General features: G+C 48.2%; 2 gene segments (V, D, J or C); both read right to left on the minus strand.

The window, feature by feature from the left end:
- Positions 1-5,727: 5,727 nt before the first annotated feature.
- LOC103297308 (T cell receptor beta constant 1-like) overlaps positions 5,728-27,137 on the minus strand; it is a 155,842-nt gene continuing 134,432 nt past the window's right edge. The window contains 5 exon segments of the C gene segment in view: positions 5,728-5,965; positions 6,251-6,357; positions 6,496-6,513; positions 6,920-7,312; positions 11,281-11,338. Coding sequence covers positions 5,945-5,965; positions 6,251-6,357; positions 6,496-6,513; positions 6,920-7,312; positions 11,281-11,338 — 597 coding nt within the window.
- Positions 14,352-27,137, minus strand: part of LOC129151508 (T cell receptor beta constant 1-like) — an 87,891-nt gene continuing 75,105 nt past the window's right edge. The window contains 5 exon segments of the C gene segment in view: positions 14,352-14,607; positions 14,902-15,008; positions 15,155-15,172; positions 15,594-15,986; positions 18,697-18,743. Of these exon segments, the coding sequence occupies positions 14,587-14,607; positions 14,902-15,008; positions 15,155-15,172; positions 15,594-15,986; positions 18,697-18,743 (586 nt within the window).

Consider the following 27,137-nt stretch of genomic DNA (forward strand, 5'->3'; position numbering starts at 1 on the left):
AGAAATTCATGTTTTTTTTACCACTCAACATCCAGTTAAGATCAAGTACCATCATGGTAGTGAGGGTGCAGAGGACTGAAGTGTAATTGCTAGACTGGCCTTGTCCTGGTCTGAAGGGGTCATGTCCAGGATCACTATCAAGTAACTATTTTAAAAGCCACAGAGAGGAAGGGAGAGGGAGAGGGAGAGAGAGATAGAAACATCAATGATGAGAATTATTGATTGGCTACCTCCTGCATGCCGCACACTAGGGATGGAGCCTGCAACCGGGCATGTACCCTGACTGGGAATTGAACCATGATCTCCTGTTTCATAGGTCAATGTTCAACCACTGAGCCACACCGACTAGGCTAAAAGCCACTTCTTTATGTCAGTGAGTCTGGCCAAGATGCAGGAGGTCCACAGGAAGCCCTGGAATGCTGTCTTCTTATCAAGACAACTTCTCATACTCACAGAAGAGAGATAAGTTAGAGAAGGCTGATGAAACTTCTGTGGGAATAGTCACAGTTGGACACTCATTTTTAAGCCCTTATTGCTGATGTACAGAACCATCCACTCATCTCTGGGACCCCATCTTACCCAAGAAACTCTCAAGAAGTACAAGTGAAGCAGAGATAAAGACTGTGGATGGAGATGGAGGAGAAGTGATTTAGGGCATGACCAAATACTGTCACAATACATCTTAAGAAGAGGCAGAGGGGAAGGGCATGTTAAGAATCCAGGGACTTCAGGTCCATAAACACAGTGCAAGAGAAGAAAGTCCTCCAGATAGAAGGGGAGGATGTTTGACCCTAGATTAAGGCAGGAAGTGCTTTGTGCTCCCAGCCCAGATGGGATGGATAATGTCTCACATTGTGGGGTGTCAGGGCCCAGAAATTACTTTTTGAAAGGATGGGAGTTTGCCACAAATAATAAGAATTAATTGTAATTAAAATTGCCCAGGCGTGGTGGCCTTCTATACTGTCAGTCTTATATGGCATAGGGTGATTTCCACCTGAACATGGTAAAAGGGAACTTGGTGATGAAAGTTTAAGCAGAGGTCAGTGGGGTTGCAGATGACAGAGTCATCTATGGGTCAGTGACAATGCTAAAACTGACCTGGGGTGCTTAGCCATTCCAGAAATCTCCATCAACATTTCTTAACAGCCTTAAATGTAATACATCTAGGTATGAGCATGTTTTTGTTGTGCACATACAGTTTTAAGGGAGGTCTCAAATACAAGTTATCCATCCCTAAGAAAAAAGACCTCATGAAGTTTCTCCTATATGGGACATTCGAAGCTGTGTATTACATAAACTGCTTGGGCTGAGGTCACCGGGCTGCCATTCTCTGCGGCACATGGGAGGAGGAAGTTGGGGAAATGGCTCAGGGCAGAAAATGGAGATATTAATATCTCTATCAGGATCCCTTACTCTTATCCCAACCTCTCTTGTTCCAGAATCCTTTTTCTTTCTTTTAAATTTATTTTTTCAATTATAATTGACATACAATATTAAATTAGTTTCACGGTGGTTATACATTTATATAACTTATGAAGTGATCACCACGAGAAGTCTCATACCCATCTGACCCCATACACAGTTATTACAATATTATTGACTATATTCCCTATATTGTACTTTACATCCCCATGACTATTTTTATAACTGGTGATTTGTACTTCTTAATCCTTTTCAACTTTTGTTTTCACCCACACCTCCAATGCTCCTCCCATCTGGAGATAATCAGTTTGCTCTCTTGTTTCTGTTAGTTTGTTTCTATTTAATTTGTTAATTTATTTCATGTGTTTTTTTTTTTATTCCACATATAAGTGAAATTCTACAGCATTTGTCTTTCTCTGTCTGAAAAATTTTTCTTAACAGAATACCCTCTACATCCATCCATGTTGCCATGTTGTCACAAATGGTAAGATTTCATTCTTTTTTATGGTTGAGTCATATTCCATTGTATATATGTACCACTTCTTCTTTATATAATCATCAAAATCCTTTTTTTTCCTTCTCTCACCCACTCTTCCTTAATCACTTACTTAAGAGAGAAAAAGTCTTTGTCTCTGGATGGGCCCAACCTCTTCTAACGCCATCACCACTACCCAAGCTTATGCATCCTGGCCATGAGCTGTGCAGCAGGAAGAGTTGCAATTGCAGGTCTCTGGCAGATACTGATGCTGACAGGAAAATTCTTCTTTTGGGCAAGTGACAGTGACTTGACTAGCCTCTCCCCATAGGAATCCCCCCCACCCACCCACCACCACACATACACATACCAGAATGTTCCCATTATTACATGACCAGTTGAATTCCTCCTGTCTCCTAATTTCTGAATAAATGTCTAAAGGCTGCAGGGTTGAGGTTTCTTTCCTGGGGTGCTACCATGGTGAGTCCAGCTGTGCCCCATGGAATGGTGATAACTTGGGGGACCCTGGGCATTCTTCTAGAGATGCTTGACTTCAAGTCTCTTCAATCAATAAGCAAGTTCTACTCCTGCACTGGGTGTCACTTGTGAAGTTTATGCCTAGACTACATTCTGCCCACAGATTTTCTTAATGGGATGAAGCTTAGATCAGCCTGAGATTGGAACAGCTTGATACAACCAAGTAGATAAAAAATTGCTTTAATGCCTTTCATTCCAGGAATACATCTGGGCCCAGAAACCCCCTGGGGTTCCCTTTTACTGGAGTGTCTATGTGTCCTGGCCACTTATGAAGACATTCCTGATTTACCCCTTTTATCCCAGCATCCCATTTTCCTCTCAATAGTACCCCCATTTTGCAATAAATGAGATGACTGCCCTATATCTAACCTATCTGTGCTCAGTTTCACCTGAGGAAGAATGGACGGCATGCCCAGAATTGGTCCAGAAGGACCCACTTAGATTCTAGAGAAAGGGGAAGATGCAGAATAAACTAACTTCCCAGTGCCTGGGGGTGGAATGTTGGGGGCTGTGCTGTCTGAGACACATCCTTGCTGTACACATGAGCTTCAAGAGAGGTCTCAAATACCAATTCTCCAAAGCTGTAAAGATTTGAAGAAAGGAGCCTTCCCTGGTTGAAGTGGCATGTTGGATGGGACCAGATGGAGTTTGTAACTTTCTCCACCTCTATTATGTCTCTGGCATTGAGTCATTCATCCCCCAGAAGCCATTCCTTCCTTCCTCACCTTGACAAACACCAGGTGCAAACCAGCAACTTCTCCCACATCCTTCCACCTGCTGATGCCTCTGTTTTTAGCACCCCCAAGATCACAATCACCAAGCCCACAGACCCCATTTCTCTTCTGTGAGGGTAACTCTCCTCCACCTTGATGTTTGCCCTACTTTTGCTCAGCTCCCTCCTCACAGATCTGCTGGAACAAACCCCTGTCCCCCAACAATCCCCAATGCTCCATCCCCCCTACACATCATCCCCAACACCCTATCCCACAACATGTAGTCCCACAATAACCCATCCCCAATGCCCTCATCCCTCAATACCCCATTTCCCAACACCCCTGTCTCAGTGCATTCCCTCTGGCCCACGCAATGCCCTGTTCTCTCTGAGGCATTGACTGTCCCTTCAGCCGCTCATCTCCCCATCCCACACTTGAGAGGAACCACCACACATGTCTAAAGAATGGAAGGTACTGCTTTTTGTGGGTGCTAGTCTAGGACCTAAACTCTGTCTTCTTTGTATTGGGACCTTTTTTAAGCTATTACAAAAACAAATAAGCAACAACAACAAAAAACTGTACTGAAATTAGAGCAATCTAGAGATTATTGTGACTGATGGGAAGTTATAGTCATGTGATGATTTTTCTAGGCCAGCCCTGCCCTGGGCCACATCCTTTTCTGACCCATGTGAGATGATTCAGATAACCCTCTCACCTCCAGTTCCTAGATACTCAGTGTAGTGGGGTGAATAGTGTCCACCCTTAATTTGTGCCAACCCAATGTGACCTAATTTGGAAAGAAGGTTTTTGCATATATAAATGTTAAGGATCTCAGGATGAAATTCTTCTGTAGTTAGAGTGTGTCCTAAATCCAATAACTTCTGCCTTAGTAAGAAAAAGGAGAGGGACACTTAGACACAGATACATAGGGAAGAAAGTGATGAAGGCAGACAGAAGGTTGAAATGAGGCTGCCACAATCGTAGGAATGGGAAGAAGCAAGGAACAATTTTCCCCTAGAACTTTATATATATATATATATATATATATATATATGTATATATATATATATATAATGTCAGAGAGAAAGGGAGATAAGAGAGAGTTGAAACATCAGTGATGAGAGAGAATCATTGATCAGCTGCCTCCTGCACACCCCACACTGGGGATCGAGCCTACAACCTGGGCATGAGCCCTGACCAGGAATTGAACCATGACCTCCTGGTTCAAAGGTTGACACTCAACCACTGAGCCACACCGGCCACCGGCTGGGATCCCCTAGAACTTTTGAAGGGAGTGCAGCCCTACTGACACTTTGATTATGGACTTATGGCTCCAGGGCTATGAGAGAATAAATTTTATTTTAAATCATCAAGGTTGTGGTTCTTTGTTACAGCAGCACTGGAAAACAAATACATGCAGGACTCAAGGTCTCTTCATACTCTTGCTGTGGGTCCTGCACCAGAGTTTGGGAGCAGCTGCTCCAGTGTCACCCTGTGACTATTACACCATCCTGGTCTTGACTTGGAAATGTTTCCTGAATTGCCGTCTTCAGCAGAACGTGCCAGTGTTTCCCAGCTTACCAGTCAGTTGATCTATGGACTATGGTTTCTTTACCTGTGAAGTGGGGAGACTAATACCTGCTTTTAGGGCTGTTGTGAGGGAAACTGGGACAACACATGGGCCAGTGCCCAGCCCCGAGTCTGAAGCCAGGCAGGGCATAAATAAGGACTTCATCTTCACCACCCTTTCTTAGCTTTCAGACTTCCTTCTTATCCCTGACATTTGGCTTCAAGTAACTTACACATGAGCTCTGTCCCTCCATCTCTGCCGTCTTTTCTCTAATTGCGCCCCCCTCCTCCAGTGCAGTAAATGCAATCTGCATGTAGAGTTTACTGAGTAAGATAACCATCTACCCAAGTGGGTGCAATCAGTGTGCTGTATTTGGGATGGCTTGGACTGCATCCCTTCAGGTGAAGTTGCCCATTGGAAGGGCTATGTGGCTATAGCACCTCAGCCCCACTGAACCCTGCTTCCTGTCTCCATTCCTCCCCCATGGCCTGACCCCATGTGTCCTGCCTCGAGGAAATCAGGTTTCATGTGTCAGCATTTTTAACTCTGTGCTTTCTTTAGGATTCTAACCTACATGCAGAATAGTACTAAATAAATCTTGTGCTGAAGTCCAGAAATAAGATAAGATGGAGATGTTAACAGACACAGATAAAACGTAAATGTATAATAAATGAAACTTGAATCTTGAATTGAGAAATGACAGGGCTTTCTAACCCACAGGTATGCCCTGTCTTCTGTCTTATTCTGAAGTGGGGGTTATGGTTTACCTGTGCTCATCCTTTTTCAAGAGCCTAGCACCTTACCCCTCAGACTAACCCTATGTACTGGGGCCCAGAATGCCTGGGTATAGACTATCAGGTCCACCCCCCACCAGGATGAACAGGAGGAAGCAGCACTGGTCAGAGAGGAAAGTCAGTCACTCCATATGCCTGAGAGGTGGTGTTTTACTCAACCAGAAGGTGGGTCTTAGAAGGGCAGAACTCCATTGACACTCATGAAACACTACCAGGTCCAGCAGGGCATTTTTATTGGTTTAGTTCATCTCAGATTCAGGATTGAGGAACTCAGTCTTCAGGGCAGCAGAAAGAAGGGACAGATACTCATGTAGGTAGGAGATAAGAGGACGAAGAGAGAGAATACCTCATTGGGAACACAGACCGGAAGCATGTGAAGGTGAACCTAGAGTATGGATTAAAAATGACTGAGGATGTGCTTCTGGAACTGGTCTCAGGAATCCTTTTTCTTGAGCTGCAGAAGAGAGGATAGTCAGGGTCCCAGGGGCCATGAACAGTAGGAATAGGTCAGAGGAGACAAACACTGGCCCCGACTTGAGGTAAGGCAGTCTGATTCTCCCCATCCTCCAATGCTGCATTCTATAATGATCCCTATACTTTCTGCCCAGACTGGCAGTCCAGTTATAATTCCCTGAAGGTGAAAGGGCTGAAGGCAGGCTCTGAGACCCCCCTCCTATCCCATGGGTGATGTTTCACCCTCTCCCTCCACCCTGCCTGTCCACCCTACCCTCCTCCTTACCATGGCCATCAGCACCAGGGCGCTGACCAGCACCGCATACACAGTGGCCTTCCCCAGCAGGATCTCATAGAGGATGGTGGCAGACAGGACCCCTTGCTGGTAGGACACTGTTGGTAGGAAAGGAGAGCAGATACGTACTTTTGAGCAGGTATCTCTGCACCCCCCCACCCCAGGGCCATGGGTCCTCCATCCTCTGGTTCCAAAGACCATGGGAGAAGGAGAGAAAGAAGCAGAGGGTCACTTACCTGAGGTGAAGCCACAATCTGAAAGAAAGAAGAGAGAGGGGGATACATGAGCAGATGAAACACTGTCAGCCTTGTAATCAGCACACTTCAGGCCCAGACCAGAGGAGTCTAGCACTGCCTCCTGTGTACCAATATAGCCACATCATCCTTGAAATTCATGAGACACACGTGGCAGCTCTGAAGGAGATGGGGACACACCACACAGATGCTGAGCTGCCCAGGCCAGTAGTAAGGGGCCCAGCTGCAAGGCTGTGCTGGCTGGGGATCTGAGGAGGAACTAGCCCAAGGTGCCTGTTCTCCTTCATGGTGTGCTCTCATCTTCCCACCCAACTCCTTTTTTAAAAAATTTCTAATCTGGTCTTTGTGGCCTTCTACTCTCTGGTCTGACTCCCTCCTTGCCTGACCCTCCAAAGGCTCTGCTCACCTGCTCTGCCCCAGGCCTCAGCACTGACGTTCTGGGTGATGGGCATGGGGCGGATGTCATTCCAAATGACCTTGTCTTCTTCCTCTAGCCCAAAGAACTGGACTTGGCAGCGGAAGTGGTTGCGAGGATTGTGCCAGAAGGTGGCAGAGACCCTCAGCCGGCTGCTCAGACAGTAGCTGGAGTTATTGTCGTTGGGCTGCTCCTTGTAGGGCTGAGGGTCTGTGCTGACCCCACTCCGGATCTCCTTCCCATTCACCCACCAGCTCAGCTCCACGTGGTCGGGGTAGAAGCCTGTGGCCAGGCACACAAGTGTGGCCTTCTGTGTCCGGGCAATCTCTGCTTCGGATGGTTCAAACACAGTGACGGTGGGTGGCTTCACCTTGTAAACGTCGTCTGGAGGGGAAGAGGGGTTAGGAATAGGGCTGGTCTGAGAGCTGTCTAGGTTTGGTAGGGGCTGTGTGTGTGCACACATGTGTATGTGTGTGTATGACGAGAAGAAAGGTCATCATAAAGCAAAATTATGTAGTAAGTCCTGTTTGTTTGGGTGTCTCCATCTGCTGTCTCTCCATCCTCTAAGGTGGCATGATAAATGGCACTGCCTAATATTCTGAGTAAGTTATTTGATTTCTTCCCATCAATAAAAGCTACCTGTCTACTTCTCACCATATTACTTAGTAATTATTTAAATAGAGCACTGGATTGGAATCCAAATAACAGGATCCAAATCTCAGAAATGACTTTTAGGACTTCTGCATCATTTTTCCTGCTCTGAAGGGAGAATCACAACATAGACTGTGCAGGGTGGGTGTGGAGATTAAATGATATAACAATTCAGACACATAGTTCTCAGTTGGGTTATTTACATCTGAATCTAAGTGGCTGAGGAGGAAAGGGGATATGGGGACAAGGGGATCATTTGGGAGCAGGGGTTGTCTTCAGATGACAGAGTACAAATGGCACATTTTTGTGCACTGAGGTGAGGACACCCTTCTGTATTAGGATGCGCTCATGAGCTTTGGGGTGTCCTGACATTTTTTTATGGTTCATGAAGTCATCCTAGCCATTCCTCCACCTCCAAGTACCCTGGAGTTTTCCTCAGCTCAGACAGAGAGCAGTCTCCCCTTATGTCAAACTCAGTGATTCTCCAAACTTCTCTGCCCCTTTGTTTCCACCTGTTGCATCTTTCCCACCAACAAGCTTCCTAAATGAGCATCTGAGAGCATCGGAGCAACTTCTTGCTCCCAGGTGTCATGATACAATTCGTCCTAAGCCTGTCTGCAGTGTCCTCCAGGCCTCAGGCGAAGGCCTTCTATTGGTAGGCTTACTCCTTCTGGGCCGTTCCCCGTTTATTTTATCCTGTTTTCTATTCATTGTGTTTGTTTCTGGACAATGCTGTTAAAACTTAAGAAATCTCATTCTTAAGAAAATCCAGTTCAGCCTGGAAGATGGAGGAATGCTCTTCTAATAGAGATGTCATATTTCTGCCGAAATGGGGTCACATCCACAGATCACATAGGACCCCACACTTAGAAGGACCAGACACTTGGTTTAATGTTTCTGTCACCATTTTGAAGTTCTAAATAATTTTTTAACAAGTGTCCCCACATTTTCGCTTTGAGCCAGCCTGTGTCCTATCATTTCAGCTCCCTGCCCTGGACCTCCTCCCTGCTAATGGCTACTATGTCCCTAGGTCTTCATTGGCCCACATCCTAACTAACACATGCAGTACCGGCTCCATCAGCCTTTCTGCCTGCAGCCAGGTTACTTAGCTCTCATCTCCAAGCCCCTGCCTCCAGCGTAACCACAGATGCACTCCTCTGACCCCTCACCCGGCAAACACTCAGTGCTTAGTGTCGAAATGAAAGATGTCCTCTGAGCCATGTGTGAGGCTCCCCATGGTGTTCACTGGTGCGATGAGCAGCATGAGCAGAAGCAGGATCTGGTGACACTCTGAAGCACTGTCTATACAGCCCTGCAGTGGGGGCAGGTCTTATCCCTCCATGTTTGTGAGTCCCTGTAAGGTGTGAGTAGCTTGCGCAGATGTATGTAGGTGTGTGTGCTAATGAGCTTCTGTGTGTGTATGCTCTGCTTGTGAATGGCGAGGTTTATCTTCCCTGTTCCTGACCCACCTCTCACAGCCCTCACTCCATTATCCACAGGCCAGATCCTGCCCCTCCTAAGACACTGGGTTCACCCCAGCCCCCACCCTCCCCAGTGATCAAGCGAGCAGGGGTGGGGAAGGGAAGCACTGAATTACAGCAATCCACCCTTTGCTGAATACTCTGCAAGAGCCTTCCCTTGTGATCCTCACAGCGATAGTAAGTGGTAGGCTTTGCTGATGATATTGTATATTAGAGGGAACTGAGGGTCACACAGATACACAAGCCCGAGGTCACCAATCATTAGAGAGCCAGGGCTTGAGACCTGGGTTTACTGGAGCGAAAGTCAAGGTCTGTTCTCCACCCTGGCTGATTACCTGCAGCCAGCGTTTCCCCTGGGCAGCTCAGCTGAGCCCCATTGGTTCCGGCCTAATGAATTTAACTACCAACAGTGCTCGTGGTTATCACACGATCCAGGTAAAGAGTCTTTCCCTCTCTGGCCTCAACATTCTCATCACCGGGTGACATTTAGGGTCCCTTTGCAGCTCTAAGAGCCCAAGATCCTCCTGGGAATTTCCCTCACCTCACAGCAAAATATCTGCGTTTTAATGTGTTTGTGATAAATGAGCTCCCACACCATCTAGACTGTTACGTAGAGTACTTGGTGTGAGAACAATGATTGCAGACTGGGGGAGAGGGGACCCATCTGGGGGTAAGTGGCTGAGGTTACTGTCCCTCCTCTAGGACTAGCGGTGGTAGGACTGGGTGCAGCCTCCCCCTACCACCCCCCACCCCACCCCAGGGGTCTGAGGCTTAGGAGAGACAGAAAGGATTTTCAATTTAATTTCAAATCCACACTTCTAAATTTGATCAACAAACCTGGCTTGTTTTGGCTCTTGTCCTCACTGACTCATGTTTCTCTGTCTGTCATCTTGGCCTCTCTCTTCCACTGTGTTTGTCATTCTTTCCCCTCCTCCGTCCAGGGCACCCCCCACCTCCACCTCCACCTCCCAGGAGCCAGGTCTGCAGGGTGCCGGCCATCCGAGCTCATCCCACTTTCTCCTGCCCCTCCAGCTCTCGCCCCTGTGGAGCAGTTACCCCCTCCCGCCCTTTCCCCAGCCCGGGTTATCTAGTCTAAGTCTTTTTCTGCAATCTAGCAGCCCTCAGAGCTCAAATAATCATCTCCACTGCCCATCCTGCCCCTAAACACCCCCGAAAAACAGACCCAAAGTCCCCTTTACACTCTACCCATGTTCTCGGCTCTTGAGGCGCCCCTCCCCCATTCCCAACCCCCCTTCACAGAGCCGACCCTACCCACGGACAACTCGCGGCGCCCCAGCTCCGGCCGCCACCCTTCTCCAGAGACCCAGGGGCTGGGGGCAGAAAGGCGGAGAGACGTCCGGTTCTTACCTACGACCGTGAGCCTGGTGCCGGCGCCAAAGAACTGCTCATAGGAGCACAGAGACCCAGCCCCGCACGCAAACCCCGCTGCGCCCCAGCCCGTTTCCCGCTCCGGGTCCGGGCCCGGCCGCTCCGGCGCAGCGCAGCGGGACCAGGTGCTCAGAAGGCGAAGGGCCCTGCGCCGCCGCCTTCCATCCCGACCCGTCCCGCCGAGTCCCGCGGCCACTCACCCAGCACGGTCAGCCGGCTGCCGGCCCCGAAAGTCAGGGTGGCGCCCGTGGAGCACAGCCGCGGAGCCCCCCACCAAAACCGCCCGCGCCGCCGCGCCGCTCACCTAGCACCAGGAGCCGCGTGCCGCGCCCGAAGTACTGGGTCTCCCCGTCACGGCCCCCGACCCCCGCACAAAAACCCGCGTGCGCCCGGGCCGATGTCCCCGCTTACCTAGCACGGTCAGCCGTGTGCCCGGGCCAAAGTACTGCGTGTTCTGGTTCACAGCCTCTGGGCACAGCACAAAAACTGGCGCCGCTACCCGTGGCCTCCCGGAACCTCCCCACCGCCCTCCCGGTCCCCCAGGCGTCCCCCCTTACCTAGCACGGTCAGCCGGGTGCCCGGGCCGAAATACTGAGTATCTGTGCTCACAGCACCGAGGCCCAGGACAAAAACCCGGCGCTGCCCTCAGCTGCTGCCCGGACTCAGCCAGGTCTCCTCTCCAGCCGCAGCGGGCACTCCTTAGCTCACTCAGCACCCCGAGTCCCCAGGTGCCGCCCTGCCTCGGAGCACAGCCTAGTGGAGCTGGGTAGCTGCCCCCTCTCTCCATCCTGCCCCCACGGAGCGCTCTGGACCCCCAACTGTCCCCCTTACCCAGCACGGTGAGCTTGGAACCTTTCCCAAAGTACAGCTGTCCGGTGTTTGCACAGCCCTGGGGACCCAGGCGCAAACCCCACCTTCCCAGACTTGGGCCCTTTGGAGGGTCCAGAGCCCACTCCCTGAGGGCCAGCGTTCAGGATGTCGCCCAAGTGAGAGTCCATCCTCCCTCCCACGCGGCTTCTTACCGAGCACCGTGAGCCGGGTCCCTGGCCCGAAGTATTGTTCAGCATAGGAGCACAGTGGGAAGGGGCTGCCAAGAATTCCCGCCCCCCACCACACACACACACACACTTCCCCATCCCCCTTGGCGTAGTCTAAGCGCCTCCCTCCTCCTTCCTGGCTTCTCACCTCCCACCTCCAGATGCAGCTGGACATGGTAATCTGGACACTGCGTGAGGTCACCCCCAATTCACAGAGGAAGTCAACTTGGCTTGAGGATAAGACAGTGGCAGTGAAATCTGAAGGGGTACTGGTGATGGTTGGGCTGGAGTGGGGAAGTGTTCCAGGCTAGATCCTGCCTCATGCTACTTATAACCCCTGTGGATTAGTTTCTTCATTGGAAAAGATGGTGTAAGGTCTTTCCGACCCGACTGCTGTGAGTTCTTGATGAATGATGCATGGGCTAGGACTTTGTCAAAGGGCAGGTTTTCGAGAGGAGCTGAATGAGGATCCCACATTGCTGCCTTGGCCCTTGGCATTCTGGGAAGTTGAGTCTGGAGCAGTGAGATGTAGAGGTGTTCACAGAGTCAGGGTCCCTGCTAGACCTCGTTAGGGACCAGCCTCAGAGACCTCTCCCAGCTACTCTCCCCATCAGGGAGTGAGTCCCCTGTGCTGGGTGGGCCTATTTTCTGAGGCAGGGCTTTTTGTAAAAGCACCTCCTCTACTTGAATCATTGTGGCCCCCCCAGTTGCCACAATGCTACACCACGATACAAAAATGTTTTCTCCCTTCTAGTCCCCCTTCCCCAACCACTGGGCAGAGGCAGGAAGCGCAGGTGGCAGAGGTTGGTTTGACTGAGTGGGGCTGGGAAAAGACAAACTCAGAGTACACTTAGAGTGGGGAGGGGCTTGGGAGAACACCCTGCCAGTGAGGTTGGGGGCAGAGGGGCCCCTCCCTGGAACATACACAACTCTGAGGAGGTCTCCTATGTCATCAGGTCTCCCCTCTGGGACTCACCATGCCCACCTGCACATTTATAGTCAGGCGATGTAGGAGGAGCGAGGGGGGTGGGATCTATAGAGCAGGTGATGGCAACTTATGGCACCAGGAAAGCACCCCAGAAACCTCTGTAATTCCCCATTGCTTCCTGAATGAAGTCCAACCTCCTTAGCCTTCATTGATTCCACAGATATTTAATGAGCATCTACTATGTGCCAGGCCTCATGCTGGTCCATCTTCCTTTCAGCCCTATGTTTTATGACTCCTGTCTCTGAACCTTGTACTCAACTACACCAAAGTACCCAGAAGTACCCAGCCCCATTGTTTCAACTTTTGTTTATGCCTCTGACTGTCATGACCACTCCCATTCTTCCTTTGAAGTTTTTCAGCTTCTCAGACTCTTCCCAGTCAAAAAGTTGAGCAACACTAACTACTGACTGCATTTCAGTAGACAGCTTGCATTGCTGTTTCAAAGCATCACCTATATTTCAGCTATTTCTAGTCATGAATTATCACCTTTAGGAACTGGTAAGCTTGGAGACTGTGACTTGGATATCTTTACTTTCTTGAAAGTTCATAGCAAAACATTGCAACCTATGTACTCAATGAGTGCATATATATACTAGTACATATATGCACACACATATTTGAATGTGTGCATGTGTTACAATGGAGAGGGGAGGCTGTGTTCTGTAGTTCTGTAGATGGCAGGGTACGTGGCTATTTCAGGCAGGCTTATGGTGATATCTGCTCCCAAATTGGGTCAATTTGAGCTCACTCATTTATTTTTTCACTTATTCAAAGATAATTTATTCGGTTTATATACTGAACTAGGGTACTATGCCATATCCCAGAGATGCTGTAGTAAAACACAGCCTTGTTATCAGGAGGTGACCATCAAATGGTGTTGTCAGACAAGTGAAGAGGTAGTTTCCATCAAGTGTGGTGTCAGGAAGGAGGTGTGCACAACATACGATGATAGCAAAATATCGGGTGCATTCAACCCAATCTTAAGAGAATAAGGGACAAGGAGCTCCAGAGAAGGCCTCTTGAGGGAAGATACTGAGCCAAATCTTTAAGAATAAGTAAGTAGGAATCAGAGTATTCAGTCATTCCAGGTAGAGGCATGCAAAATGGCCTGGAGGCAAATTGCTCAGAGGATTTGGTGATGAGAGGAGTGAGGTGAGTGTGGAATAAGAAGGTGGAGGACAATTGTGGGTCTTTTATGCCATCCTAAGAATTTTGGACTACATGATGATGGTGACAATGAGACAACAAAGAACTTTTGTAGGATTTCTAGAAATAGCAATAGGGTTGATCTTGGGTTTAGGGAAACTTTATTTTCTATCCTTCTGGGCATGATCAAGGGACATCTTCACAACCATTAGTTCACTAGAGAGAAATATATAAACTGGTTTGTAACTTAAACTGAAGACACAGCTGCTGAGGATAAATCTCCAGGTCAGTGCATTTTTCTTTCAGCTGGGAAACCTGGTTGGTGATGAATGGAGAGGAGAAATGTGCTCAGTGAGACAGCTGACAGGGACAGGAATGACATATATGAAACCAGGCTTTGTTAGCCAGGGGGACATGACCAGTTGGCGGGTGGACACACCTATGTAGGTCAGCTCTTCCACAGAGCACCTTTTTCCAGGTAGGTCAGAAGATTCCTATGGTCAGCATCACCATTTTCTAGGCTGTTTGGGAGTAAGCCTCTTCACATCCCATCATCACCTTTCACATTTCTTAAATTCCCCACAAGAAGGAGCAGTGCCAGCCACAGGCTGGGTCTGTGGGTACCTGAGGGGACTGCACTTTCCTTGACTACCTCTTGTTCTATCCTAACTGGAGTCCATGGGAGTTTAGAGATGGAAAAAAGAGATACATAGACACTCAAGGCAGAATCAAGCCAGAACAGGCCATTTTTATTGGTTCAGTCAATGTAGGCACACCAGGATCCCCTGGGGTTAGGAAGATTTTAGTCATGAGTGTTCAGCTGTGCAAGTATATAGCAGGTGGATATGAGGATGAATTGAGAGATTAAGACAGCTCTTCAGAAGCACTGGCTAGGAATGGAAAAAGGGGAATCCATATTGGGGAGATAATAGGCTGGAAGTTCCTGGCTGCACCTCTGAGCTGGTGTCAGGAATCCTTTCTCTTGACCTGAAGAGGAGAAGAAGGTTTTGGAGTTACCTGGAGTGTTGGAGACTTAGAGGAAGCAAGATGGTCTATTGACTAGATGAACAGGGCTCCCCATAACTAGGTTTTAGGTGATCCCAGTTTCTCCATCTCTCACAGCTCTTCCACTGTGATCCTGGAAGTATACTAAGTAAGGCATCTTCTAAGAAATGTGGGTAAAGCCCCTCTTCCTCTCCTCCTACCTCTGGTCCTGGATCTGAGTTGCTATGTTTCGAGTGTCTCCTCCAACCTGCCTGCCCACCCTACCCTCCTCCTTACCATGGCCATCAGCACCAGGGCGCTGACCAGCACTGCATACACAGTGGCCTTCCCCAGCAGGATCTCATAGAGGATGGTGGCAGACAGGACCCCTTGCTGATAGGACACTGTTGGTAGGAAAGGAGAGCAAAAACATACTTTTAAGCAGGTATCTCTGCCCCCCCCACCCCCACCCCAGGGTCCATGGGTTCTCCATCCTCTGGTTCCAAAGACCAGGGGGGAAAAAGAGAGAGAGAAGCAAAGGGTCACTTACCTGAGGTGAAGCCACAATCTGAAAGAAAGAAGAGAGAGGGGGATACATGAGCAGATGAAACACTGTCAGCCTTGTAATCAGCACACTTCAGGCCCAGACCAGAGGAGTCTAGCACTGCCTCCTGTGTACCAATATAGCCACATCATCCTTGAAATTCATGAGACATACGTGGCAGCTCTGAAGGGGATGGGGACACACCACACAGATGCTGAGCTGCCCAGGCCAGTAGTAAGGGGCCCGGCTGCAAGGCTGTGCTGGCTGGGGATCTGAGGAGGAACTAGCCCAAGGTGCCTGTTCTCCTTCATGGTGTGCTCTCATCTTCCCACCCAACTCCTTTTTAAAAAAAATTTCTAATCTGGTCTTTGTGGCCTTCTACCTGGATCTCCCTTTCTCTCTGATCTGACTCCCTCCTTGTCTGACCCACCCAGGCTCTGCTCACCTGCTCTGCCCCAGGCCTCAGCACTGACGTTCTGGGTGATGGGCATGGGGCGGATGTCATTCCAAATGACCTTGTCTTCTTCCTCTAGCCCAAAGAACTGGACTTGGCAGCGGAAGTGGTTGCGAGGATTGTGCCAGAAGGTGGCAGAGACCCTCAGCCGGCTGCTCAGACAGTAGCTGGAGTTATTGTCGTTGGGCTGCTCCTTGTAGGGCTGAGGGTCTGTGCTGACCCCACTCCGGATCTCCTTCCCATTCACCCACCAGCTCAGCTCCACGTGGTCGGGGTAGAAGCCTGTGGCCAGGCACACAAGTGTGGCCTTCTGTGTCCGGGCAATCTCTGCTTCGGATGGTTCAAACACAGTGACGGTGGGTGGCTTCACCTTGTAAATGTCGTCTGGAGGGGAAGAGGGGTTAGGAATAGGGCTGGTCTGAGAGCTGTCTAGGTTTGGTAGGGGCTGTGTGTACTTTTATGTGGGTCTACAGAAGAGGGTCAACATAAAGCAACATTATGATTTAGATCCCGTTTGTTTATAGGTCCCATTCTCTGTTGTCATTCTCTCTCCACTTTACCATCTCCTTCTGAGTTACCCCAGGGAGTGACTATCTTCTCCACCTCCCTAAGGGGACATTCTGCCCCAATTTTCTTGTATTTCTTTTCAAAGTCTCACACTTAAGGCCTTGCTCAGTTATCTATCAGAAGAGTATATCTGTCTATCTTTCATCCTTGTTCAAAGCCTTCTTTGGTGCACGATGTAATCTTCGAGATTTAGAAGTGGTTATAGCGGAGTTGAATGGGCCTGGATTTTAAGGCAGAAGATTCTCACTAGCAACATAACCCTGGGAACTAAACTGACTTTTTCTAATTAGCATTGCCCTGTTTTGTAAGGTGTATATGTTTGTCTGTTTGTATGATAGCACATATAAGAATTAGTCTTTCTTACCTAGAAGAGATACCTTTCCCATTGCATCTGACTATATATATATATTTTTTCTATATACTATACCCAACTCAAAATTTTTTTTTTCTTTATTTTTTACTGTGTAACTTGCCAAGGTGCCCCTGGCTATTATCTTTTCAGATGTTCCACATTTCTTCCCACGCTGCGACATATGGGGTTCGTGGTAGCTTGCCTGGGATGGCTGTCATCTCATGAGATATACTGCCCGCAAATTGAGCCCTTTCTTCCTGCTAGTGCCCAGCAAGCCTACCTGCCAGGGTTGGAATCCTATTTCACAGCCAACCTTTGCATTCTTAAAAGCAATAAGACCTTAGTTATTGGGTAGGAAAAAAAAATTCCAAAGTCTGAAGGCTATTTCATCAGAGGCTCCATATTGTAAACCCCTGGGCCGTTTTATAGTCTGACAGATGGGAGAGAACTGATATCTTGAATTATTTGAAGGCATTTTCCCACCTGAAGACACAGAGGGATGGAAGACACCACAGCCATCTTTCAAGCACCATCCTTTTTGTCAGACTTTCCTGCTCCCTGTATTTGGTTCTGTTTTGACCATAAGAGTGAGTTTTTGGAGTAGAAATATGGCAAATCCAGATATCTCCACTTTATCCAAATTTTAGACATGCTTCTGATGAGAAAGTTGAGACTCAGGTTTGGAAAAAGGCAGACTGTGACACAGTGATGATAAACAATAGGAATGAGAAGAATGGTCCCTAGAGGTGAGTCCTTTACAAAGGATTTTCACATAAGTTAGTCCCTTACAGTTGAAGGACTCCAAGAGGCTGGCATTGTTATCTCTGTATATCTCTCACTTCCTAATTCCATGAGCCCCCTGCCCCTGAACCCAGGCATTGTGCATCCCAGTGATTTAAACTCTCCAATTCCATTGTACTCCCTGACGTTGTGTCCCCATCTGTGGAACAAAGCCTGATCCAGCCAACCAACCTGCCCCCTTCCTCCAGCCCTGTCTGTATCTCCAGCCAAGATCATCCATCTTTGCCCCGCTTCTCCTGACTGTCTGCTTCCTCCTAAGCACAGGCCCTTAGCCTGTAATCCCAGCACAGACCCTGAGGTTTGAGAAAATGAGTCCTCCTACCTATTTCTCTTCTTTATATCTGGTCTGTTGGAAGATGGTATAAGCTTCCCATTGTAACGGTTAATTTTTACTTACCTCATCTAACCTCCACCACACACAGTGTCCCCAGAGACTCCCCTGCAGTTCTTATAATGCCGTGACAAGGACTTCTGCCTTTGGGGCTCAGGATCACCCCTCAAACCACCCCAGCCTCACCCATCTGGTCTCCCACTGCCTTCTAAGCCCTCAAACCACCCAGGAAGACACACAGGGATCTTTGGAGAAGTCAAGACAGGGTCTGTGTGAACGGTGCAGGGCTGGAGTTAGAAGGGGAGGAAAAATGGAGATCAGAAAAGAAAGGGAAAGTAAAACAACATAGTAATAAAAAAGCGGGGATGAGAGGAGTCTGGAGAACAATGGGAAGAGGAGAAAATAAACACAGAACCTGAAGATTAACCGTGGAACCCACCACCGAGATGGTGCACAAACACAGTGGAGCAAGGAAGAGGCTTTGGGCAGGGTGGAGAGGGCCCTGAGTTCCAGGAGGAAGGGCAGCTCTGATCCTATCCTTACTCCCTACTTCCCTCCCAGCGACTGATCATCATGGTCCAGTACAGGCACCTCCCCCCACTCTGGAGCAGGACCCCATACCTGTCACGGTGAGCCTGGTGCCGACTCCAAAGTAGAGGGGCGAGTTATAGGAACACAACGGCAGATAGCTGTGGTAAAACCCACCAGAAGTCTCCCACCAGAGGGCTAGTCTTAGCTCCCTGGGAGCCGGAAGCCACCTTTTCTTGCCTGGGTTCATGGCTCTGGACCCAAGAGAGTCTATTAGGAGGAAGACCCAAGCATAGAATGGAGAGAGGAAGACCAAGTGCTCAGGTGGGGCATATCTACCAATGTAAGAAGAAGGATGAACCAAGAGAAGGGTGAGGAGGCAGATTATACACTGAAGACTGAAACACCCCTCCAGGATAGAAGAGTTTCCTCAGGCCCCTTCCACCAGGGCTGGGAGCAGAGACAAAGCCAGGTCTAAGGGACAGTGGCCCCACCACTTCAGTCCGATGCCTTACCTAGGACAGAGAGTCGAGTCCCATCTCCAAAATGCTGTGCCTGGTTGCTCCACAGTACCACAGGAGTGTGGAAAACCCCAGAACCACAGGTGCGGGGCCCTTCCTTCCAGAAGCGCGGTCCACCCAGAACTCCCAGGGACTCTAGTCCGCTCACCCCACTCTCAGGGCCTGTTTCCTGCTGTGTTCTCAGTCCCTGTCCTCTCCAAGGAGTCCTTCTGAAACTCTCACCTTACAACACACTCTCCCCAGGGAAGCCTTTTACTTACCCAAGACAGAGAGCTTGGTTCCACTGCCAAAAAATAGCTTCTCGTTACTTACACAACACTAAAGCCTGGTAAGAAAACTGTCCTCAAGGCCTCGCATTCCTCCTCCTCAAGTTCACCTGCCAGCTCTCCTTCCCTTTTCTTAGCAGAATTTTAGTTCTGGGAGATGGACGGGGGACAACTGTGCCACCAGAAATGCTGTGGTAAGGGGACCCATTCAGCCCTGTGCGATCCCCCCTCCTGTGTCCATCCCCTTCTGTGTGAAAGACAAACACAGCGGGACTACGGCAACTCTACCTCCAGAGGCTCTCCATCTACCTTGGCCATGATGGGGCACCTTCCATGGACTCAGGAGATGGACAAGGTGAGCCCTTCCTGGCTGAGACTACTTGCCCCTGGGGAGAGGAACCCAGACTTGGCACAGACAGTCCATGGAGTTACTGGAGATGGAGCCTGATCCCTCCTGTCTGCATCAAAAGACAAGACTTCAGATCTTTCTGATGAAAACATGCTTTCACCTAAGCTCACAAGACAGGCTCCATATGGGTTGCTGCCTCTTCTTGTAGGCTCCCAGCCCTTCAGCCCCAACTCGCTTAGACTTGCTTACCTACAACAGTGAGCCGGCTGCCTTCCCCGAAATAGATGGTGTTTCCAGAACACAGCCTCCCGGATCCATTTCAAAACCCCTCTTGTCTGCTGAGCACAGCTTGGATTCCCTTATAGAGTTCCCAGTCCACTTCGGACACCCTGCATACCCTCTCAGAGCCAGCCCAGTGACATGGGGAAGAGACACAGTGTGTTCTCCCATGAAATTCAGAGCAGGGGATATGAGCCTCTGTTGGCGAGGGAAGATGGGCCATTGTCAGAGATCACTATGACCCCCTGGCCTTCTCCCGGCTCCCTCTCCCAGGCAATTACTCAGAGGGGCAGCACGACCACTAAGGCTCAGCTCTGAGATTACAAGGGACCTCAGGTGGCTGAGGGCATGTGCTCTTACAGAGACCCTCGGCTGAATTCGTTCACAGATGTAGGACCTGGACCTGGGAGCCAGGTCATATCTTCCTGCCCACGTTGTCTACGTTAGTACTCCCTCCCCAGAACCCTCTGAAGATCCAGCCTTACCTACAACCATCAGCCTGGTCCCAGGGCCGAAGGTAATATCATAGTTAGCACATCAGAATAGGACCACTCTAAAATGCACACTTTGGACCCACTGTCCCCTACCAGGGGCCTGGGAAGATCCAGAGCATATCTTACCTACAACTGTGAGCCTGGTGCCTTCCCCAAAGAAAACTTGGGTGTTCACACAGTGACATGGGGCAAGGAAGAAAACAGAATTGAGGCATGGAGAGGAGGGTCCCTGGCTGGTGTCTGGAAGACTCTGGGATGAGAACTAATTGCCCCCCATTCCTGCTTTATAGCTATTGCACAGAAGAACATATTCAACTTTGACTTCTGAGGTCATGGAGCATGGCTAGATCCATCCAGAGGGCCCTGTGCCCCTTTTTCAAATGTCTCAAAGTATGTGGGCTGGAGAGGAGGACAGCATCCCACAACCCAAAATATATCTGTCTTCTTTCTTTATAGATTGGGTCACCTCCCATGTACCTTCCCACTGACCTTGTCCTGAGATGAAGGGGTCTCTCTGAGTCCTTCCCCCATAAACCCACTGAGGCGTCCTTCTTACATCTGGGCTCTCTGCCTGGAAGCTTTAGTTCTGATCCAGGCTTGTCCTTATCCTTGGCCTTGGCTGGATAGGTAGACAGGAGTAAGGTGGAGGCATTATGAACCAAGCCACTCTTGGGCCTGTGACCCTAGAGAAAAGTGAAGAAGCTGTGGGGTTGGGTCAAGCAGAGAGGTTTTTGTAAAGGTTTCCCGTAGAAATGAATCACCGTGGACCCCTGTCCCCACAATGTTTCAGCTTTGTACAAAAACGCCCCTCCCATGGGCCCGCCCCCTCAAAGCCAGGAAGAAACCACCAGAGCAGCTGTCCTTTGAGGGTTTTGGAGTTTGGGGGCAGTGGCATCATCCCCTGACCCCATGGTGTGAGGTAGCGAGGTTCAGACCAGGCCAAGGATCTCCCTCCTCACCCCATACCCTTTCTTCAGGATATTCTTAGCTCCTCAGAGACATGTATCTTTTTTAGGCTGCCTGCCACAGGGCCTAGTTTTCTCCCCAACACAGTATCCGCCCCTCTTGCAGAGTCTGTCGTCATAGTGGGGAACCACCCTGCCAGAAAGTGGAACCCCCTTTCTACCCTGGGCCTGCCCCTGAGGCTGTGACACTCAGACACCACGCCTTTCATCTGAGAATGAGGCCCTAACACCCAGACTCTGTCCCTTTGGCCCCATTCTGAACCTCTAGGGTGGTCTGGAGGAGAACTGACCATGAGCTGCCCAGGCTGGGCTTTTCTAGATGTGGCCAAAGTGAGAGCTGTGAGCTCAGCACAATTTGGATATCCAAAGAGATGCTGTAAAGTGCTTTCTGAATGGGTGTGGGTGAGGGAAGACCACACCTGTTATTGTGGACCTCAGATGGAAGTCAAGGGAGTCAGGGAAGTGGGTGTAAAGAACTGGAGAAATAGACTCAGGCACATACAATCATGGCCACATAATCAGTCAGTCTTCTCCCTCTTCCCTGAAGGGTAGATACATTTTAAGTTGGTAGATATTTTAGTTTCCTGCATGAGATGACCTTGATTAAACTCCAGTTTAGTGGCCTAGATCTCATTTCACTAAATGGAGCTTCCTTTTATCACCTTTCAAACTATGACTAAAAATTGGGGGGGGGGGGGAGAGGGGGAATAAACTTGACTACATAATGATGACAAACTAACATGGAAAAATATACACAGAATAAAGAAATAAGTGACAATAGGGAGCAGATATTTTCAGTTCTCATCAGAAGGACTAATCTCCCCAATATATGATGAACTCCTAGAAATCAGTAAGAAAATAATCCAATAGCCCTATAAAATGGGGAAAGAACAGACGGCTCAGTCATAGGATCCAAACGGTGCTTAACCATAGGGAAAAACATTTGCAATGGTAAATGCAAACTAAAATTAGATTGGAATATTGCTTTTCACCAATTTGACAAATTTGAATCATGGAAGAATATTCTATTGGCAATGTGTATAGTGGAATATGCACTTTTACATACAGTTGTTCCTTCCTTATCCACGGTTTTGCTTTCCACGGTTTCAGCTACCTGTGGTCAACCAAGGTCTGAAAATATTAAATGAAGAATTCCAGAAATAAACAATTTCTAAATTTTAAATTACATGTTGTTCTGAGTACATGATGAAATCTCACGCTGTCCTGTTCCATCCTTCCCTTTATTATGAACCATCCATGCTGTCGATGCTCCCGCCCTTTAGTCACTTAGTAGCTGTCTTAGTTATCAGACGGACTGTCTTGGTACCACAGTGCTTTTGTTCAAATAACTCTTATTTTACTTAATAATGGCCCCAGGCAAAAGAGTATTCATGCTGGCAATTTGGATATCCAAAGAGATGCTGTAAAGTGCTTCCTTTAAGTGAAAAGGAGACTACAGTACAATGAGATATTTAGAGACAGACAACATTCATATAACTTTTATTACAGTATATTCTTAATAGTGTTTTATTTTGAGTTATTATTGTCAATATCTTACTGTGCCTAATTTATAAATTAAACTTTATTGGAGGTATGTATGTATAGGAACAAAACATGGTATACATAGGATTTGGTACTGTCCATGGTCTGTCTCAGGCACCCACTGGAGGTCTTGGACTTTATCCTCTGTGGATAAAGTGGAGACTACTGTATTGATTGCAGATAGAAAACTGTTTTATGGTAGTGAATTTGCTGAGGAAACTTGTGCAAAATGATACAACCCTATGGGGAACAATGTGAAAATATCTATACAAATTACAAAATGCTTCTACACCCAGAAATTCCACCTATGGAAATTTATCCTGTAAATATTCTTGAATACAAATACAAAAATCTGTGTGAACTATTTGCATTATTTGAAATAGCAAAACAATTGAGAAAAACAAGTGCCCATCAGTGAGGGACTGAATAAATAAACTGTGATACATTCACAAACTGGAATATTATTCACTGCTAAAAGAGAATGAAATTATTTCATTTTGCTGTGGAAAGTTCTCTAAGATATATTGTCAACTGGATAAAAGCTGGCTGGAGAATAGCCTACGCTACCTTTTGTCTAACAAAGGGGCAAAATAAGAATTATACTTTTGTTTTCTTGATTCTACATGAAGTAACACTAGAAGGGAACAAAAACAGATAAAAGTGATCTTATTAAGAATGAGTGGAGGAGACAGAAGTAGAGTGGAAATAAAAGTAACATTTTTTCAGTGTCAACTTTATTGTATTGATTTTTGAGTCCTATAGCTCTATTATCTATTTAAAATAAGACAATAAAAATTTTAAAGAAAATAAAAACTTAAAGTAGTATTTTGACATCTGCTACTTAAAAAACCAACTTGTTTAATTTATAAAGTCATTATTTTTTTTCAAAGAAGATCAGTTTACACAAGAAACTGTTTTGTGGTAGTGAATTTGCTGAGGAAACTTGTGAAAAATGCATATTTCTGAGTACTCCCAGGAACTTTTAAATTAAAAATTCTGGGAGTGGCTTTACTAATTTGTATTTAAATAAACAATCAAGCCCCAAATTACCTGGGTATTTCTATTTCAGTGCCAGGTTTGGGACCCACTGCGTGTCCCCTGACATGTAAAAAGACAGGTGTCAGGGTGGAGAATACCAGAGTGCTACCTGGTGGTATCACAAGTTGGAAGCAATAGTGTGGCTCTTAAAATTTAGGGAAAAAAGAGAAAGGGAAAACAGTCTGTTTACTTAACTTAGGGATAGCGGCAGATCTCACACTTTCATAAGCCTGAATTTTTAAAGGTCATGGGTTGCTTTTATCAGATGAAGTGTGGTAAGACCAGGTTTTTATTCCCTTTCCACATCGAGTAACACTTTCATCAATGTAATGACTTAGTTTGATCTATTTCCATATATTTTCCTGTCTTATTCACCCCTTTTGCCTACCGATAGTAAGTTTCTACCCTCTCAGTAAGTTTCCTTTGGACCATCTAGCTGGGGATCCTCATCCTCACCGCCTTACAGAGAATAATACCACTCTGTCTTGGTGGTATCACAAGTTGGAAGCAATAGACTTCTTTTAATTAAAGAAGCACAGCTTCTTTTAATCCTGATGGGATTTGTCCCAGGTTTGCCGTTCTGTCACATTGTCATATGCAACTTTTTTTGGTGGTGGTGGCGGGGAATAGGGGGAGAGTGGGTAAAAAGAGCTTAGCTCTGAGAGGGGTCATTCATCAGTTTGGGCAGCAGGGGGCAGCCTTTCCTTATTTTTTTTAGACCTAAGTGGCTGCAATCTCAGTGTGGCCACTTGAGGGGGTGAGCAGAATGTGGATGGTGCTCATGGGGACCAGAGGAAAGTGGGGTTACCTGTGTGCCTTTCTCAAGGTGTGCATTGGCATGTGGGAAGGAGATACACAAATAACATCTTATATATGCGTAATTCTTGAAACTTTCAAGCACATGGTTACACTCATGTTAATCTAAAATTTGTCTCCTAATTTCCTCAGATGTAACTGAAACCTGAGGCTAAATGGATTGCTAAAGTCATGCCCGATGCAGAAACAGAGCTGGAATCAGCACCCAGGCCTCCTTACTTAAGGCCTGGCGCTCTGGTAGGTGCCATTGTACCTGAGGCCACTGAAGGATCTGCCCCTCAGGGAAGCCCACCTCCTGGAGCCCAGTCTGCTCGGGCCCCCACCGAGGCCCTCCACCAACACCTGTGAGACCTTCAAGCCCCAATCTCTGTATCTGTGAAATGGGAATAGTAATAATGACACCTGCCTTAAGGAGTTCTTGTGAGAACTAGATAAGATAGATAATGCCTATAATGATTTATTTTATTTATTTATTTTTAATTTCTTTATTGATTAAGGTGTCACATATTTGTCCTCATCCCCCCATTCCCATCCCCCCTCTCCCCACGCATGCCCCAACCCCCTGTTGAACTTAACCGTTGGATAGGCTCATATGCATGCACACAAGTCCTTTGGTTGAACTCTCCCCCTCTCCCCACCCTCCTCTATCCTCCCTCTGAGGCCCGATAGTCCGATCGATGCCTCCTTGCTTCTGGTTCTGTTCTTGTTCCTCAGTCTATGTTGTTCATCATTTCCCCTAGATGAGCGAGATCATATGTCACTAGATATATACTTATGAGAACTGAATGTGAGACGAGCAATAATAGTTATGTTGACAGGCAGATGGATCAGTCTGTAGTGAGTTTCTTTCTGGACCAACAGTTCTTTTGAGACCCAATTTCAATGTCCACCAGTTCCTTATCTGTACATGTCAGCACTGACCCCTCAGCTCTGGATGGTGGACAAATGGTGGTAACGGAGGTCCGACTCCCTCTGGTTTGGTCTCGGCCGGACCCAGGGGCACGGCTTCACCCGGACTAAGGGGCACGTGGCCTCACCCGGATCTAGGGACACATGGTCTCACCCGGACCCAGGGACGCTTGGGCTCTCCCAGACCCAGGGGCACGTGGCCTCATCCGGGCCTAGGTGTATGAGGCCTCACCCGGATCCAGGGACACATGGTCTCACCCGGACCCAGGGACGCTTGGCCTCTCCCAGACCCAGGGGCACGTGGCCTCACCCGGGCCTAGGTGCACGAGGCCTCACCCAGATCCAGGGACACATGGTCTCACCCGGACCCAGGGACGCTTGGCCTCTCCCAGCCCCAGGGGCACGTGGCCTCACCCGGGCCTAGGTGCACGAGGCCTCACCCGGATCCAGGGACACATGGTCTCGCCCGGACCCAGGGACGCTTGGCCTCTCCCAGACCCAGGGGCACGTGGCCTCACCCGGGCGTAGGTGCACGAGTATAATGCCTATAATGATTTAGCGTGGTGCCTGAAATAGTAAAAATGTTAGTTACTACTATTTTCACGGAGAGTACAGCTAGGAATCTCTCTTCCGCATTGGTTATCAGGCTTTAGCTTGCATCAGGATGACTTGGGAGACTTGCCAAAATGCGAGTCGCTGAGCCCCATCCCAGAATTTCTGACTCAGAAGGTCTGAGGTAGGGCCCAGGAATTTGCACTTGTCCTAAATTCCCAGGTGATGCTGGTGCTGCTGGTCCGGGGACCACACCTGGAGAACCATTCTTCTGGAGGCTCTGTCTTTGTTCAGTACATTTCCCTCCACTCCTAGGTCATAGTTTATTCATTCAATCACTGGGGGCCTATTATATTCCAGGCATTGTTTAATTACTAGATATATCAGGATGAGCAAGGCAAGATTTCTTCCCCAAGGAGCTCACCACCAAATGCCAGGGCAGATGGATCTATGTTTACTCAGTGGCATGAGCAGGACTGTGACAGACATCAGCAAGGATCAGAAGCGGGGCTCCTCACTCAGGCTTGAGGGCCAGTGGCACCAGCACAGGGGTGAGGGGAGAAATCAGGAACAGGAGGAGTCGGAAAAGATCTTTCTGAAGAGGGTGAAGGGGCGGGTGGGAAGGCCATTGAGCAAGATGGACAGTAGTGTCCAGAGCTAGAGGTCAAAGGTGTGTTGGAGGAACCACTGGGACTTCAGAGCACTGGTGGGGATGGGAGCAGCAGGGAGTGAGGCTGAAAACATAGGCAGGGGCAGAGCAGGAAGAGCCCATCTCCAGGATAAGGAGCTTGGCTTCCATTTTGGAAGCTGTGGGAGGTCAGGAGAGGTATTAATCAGGACTTGATGTAATGAGCAGGACCTCTTTGGGTGCAGTGTTAGAAGGTGGACAGGAGACCTGACCGCTCAGTAAGTTCAGTGATGCAGGGAGTGGGCTGGGGAGATGTTGAAGGGCAGAGTTGATGGACCACAGTAGTATGAGGAGAGACTGTGAAGCGGGGTAGAGAGAGCACGGCTTTGGGGCCACGCAAATAAGAAGTTGAACCCCAGATCAACCATTTGCTGGTTGAGGGACATGAGTAAACTAACTTCTACTTTCTTGTCTGTACCACAGAAATGGTATCCACTGCAGAGGTGAGGGTGAAACAATCATGAAATGTCTGTAAGCGCTCTGTACGGAATATACATATTGGTATCATCAGGTGAGATGCACAAAAGGCCGATTTCT

This window comes from Eptesicus fuscus, chromosome 14 (genome assembly GCF_027574615.1).
Source record: "Eptesicus fuscus isolate TK198812 chromosome 14, DD_ASM_mEF_20220401, whole genome shotgun sequence".
Lineage (NCBI taxonomy): Eukaryota > Metazoa > Chordata > Mammalia > Chiroptera > Vespertilionidae > Eptesicus > Eptesicus fuscus.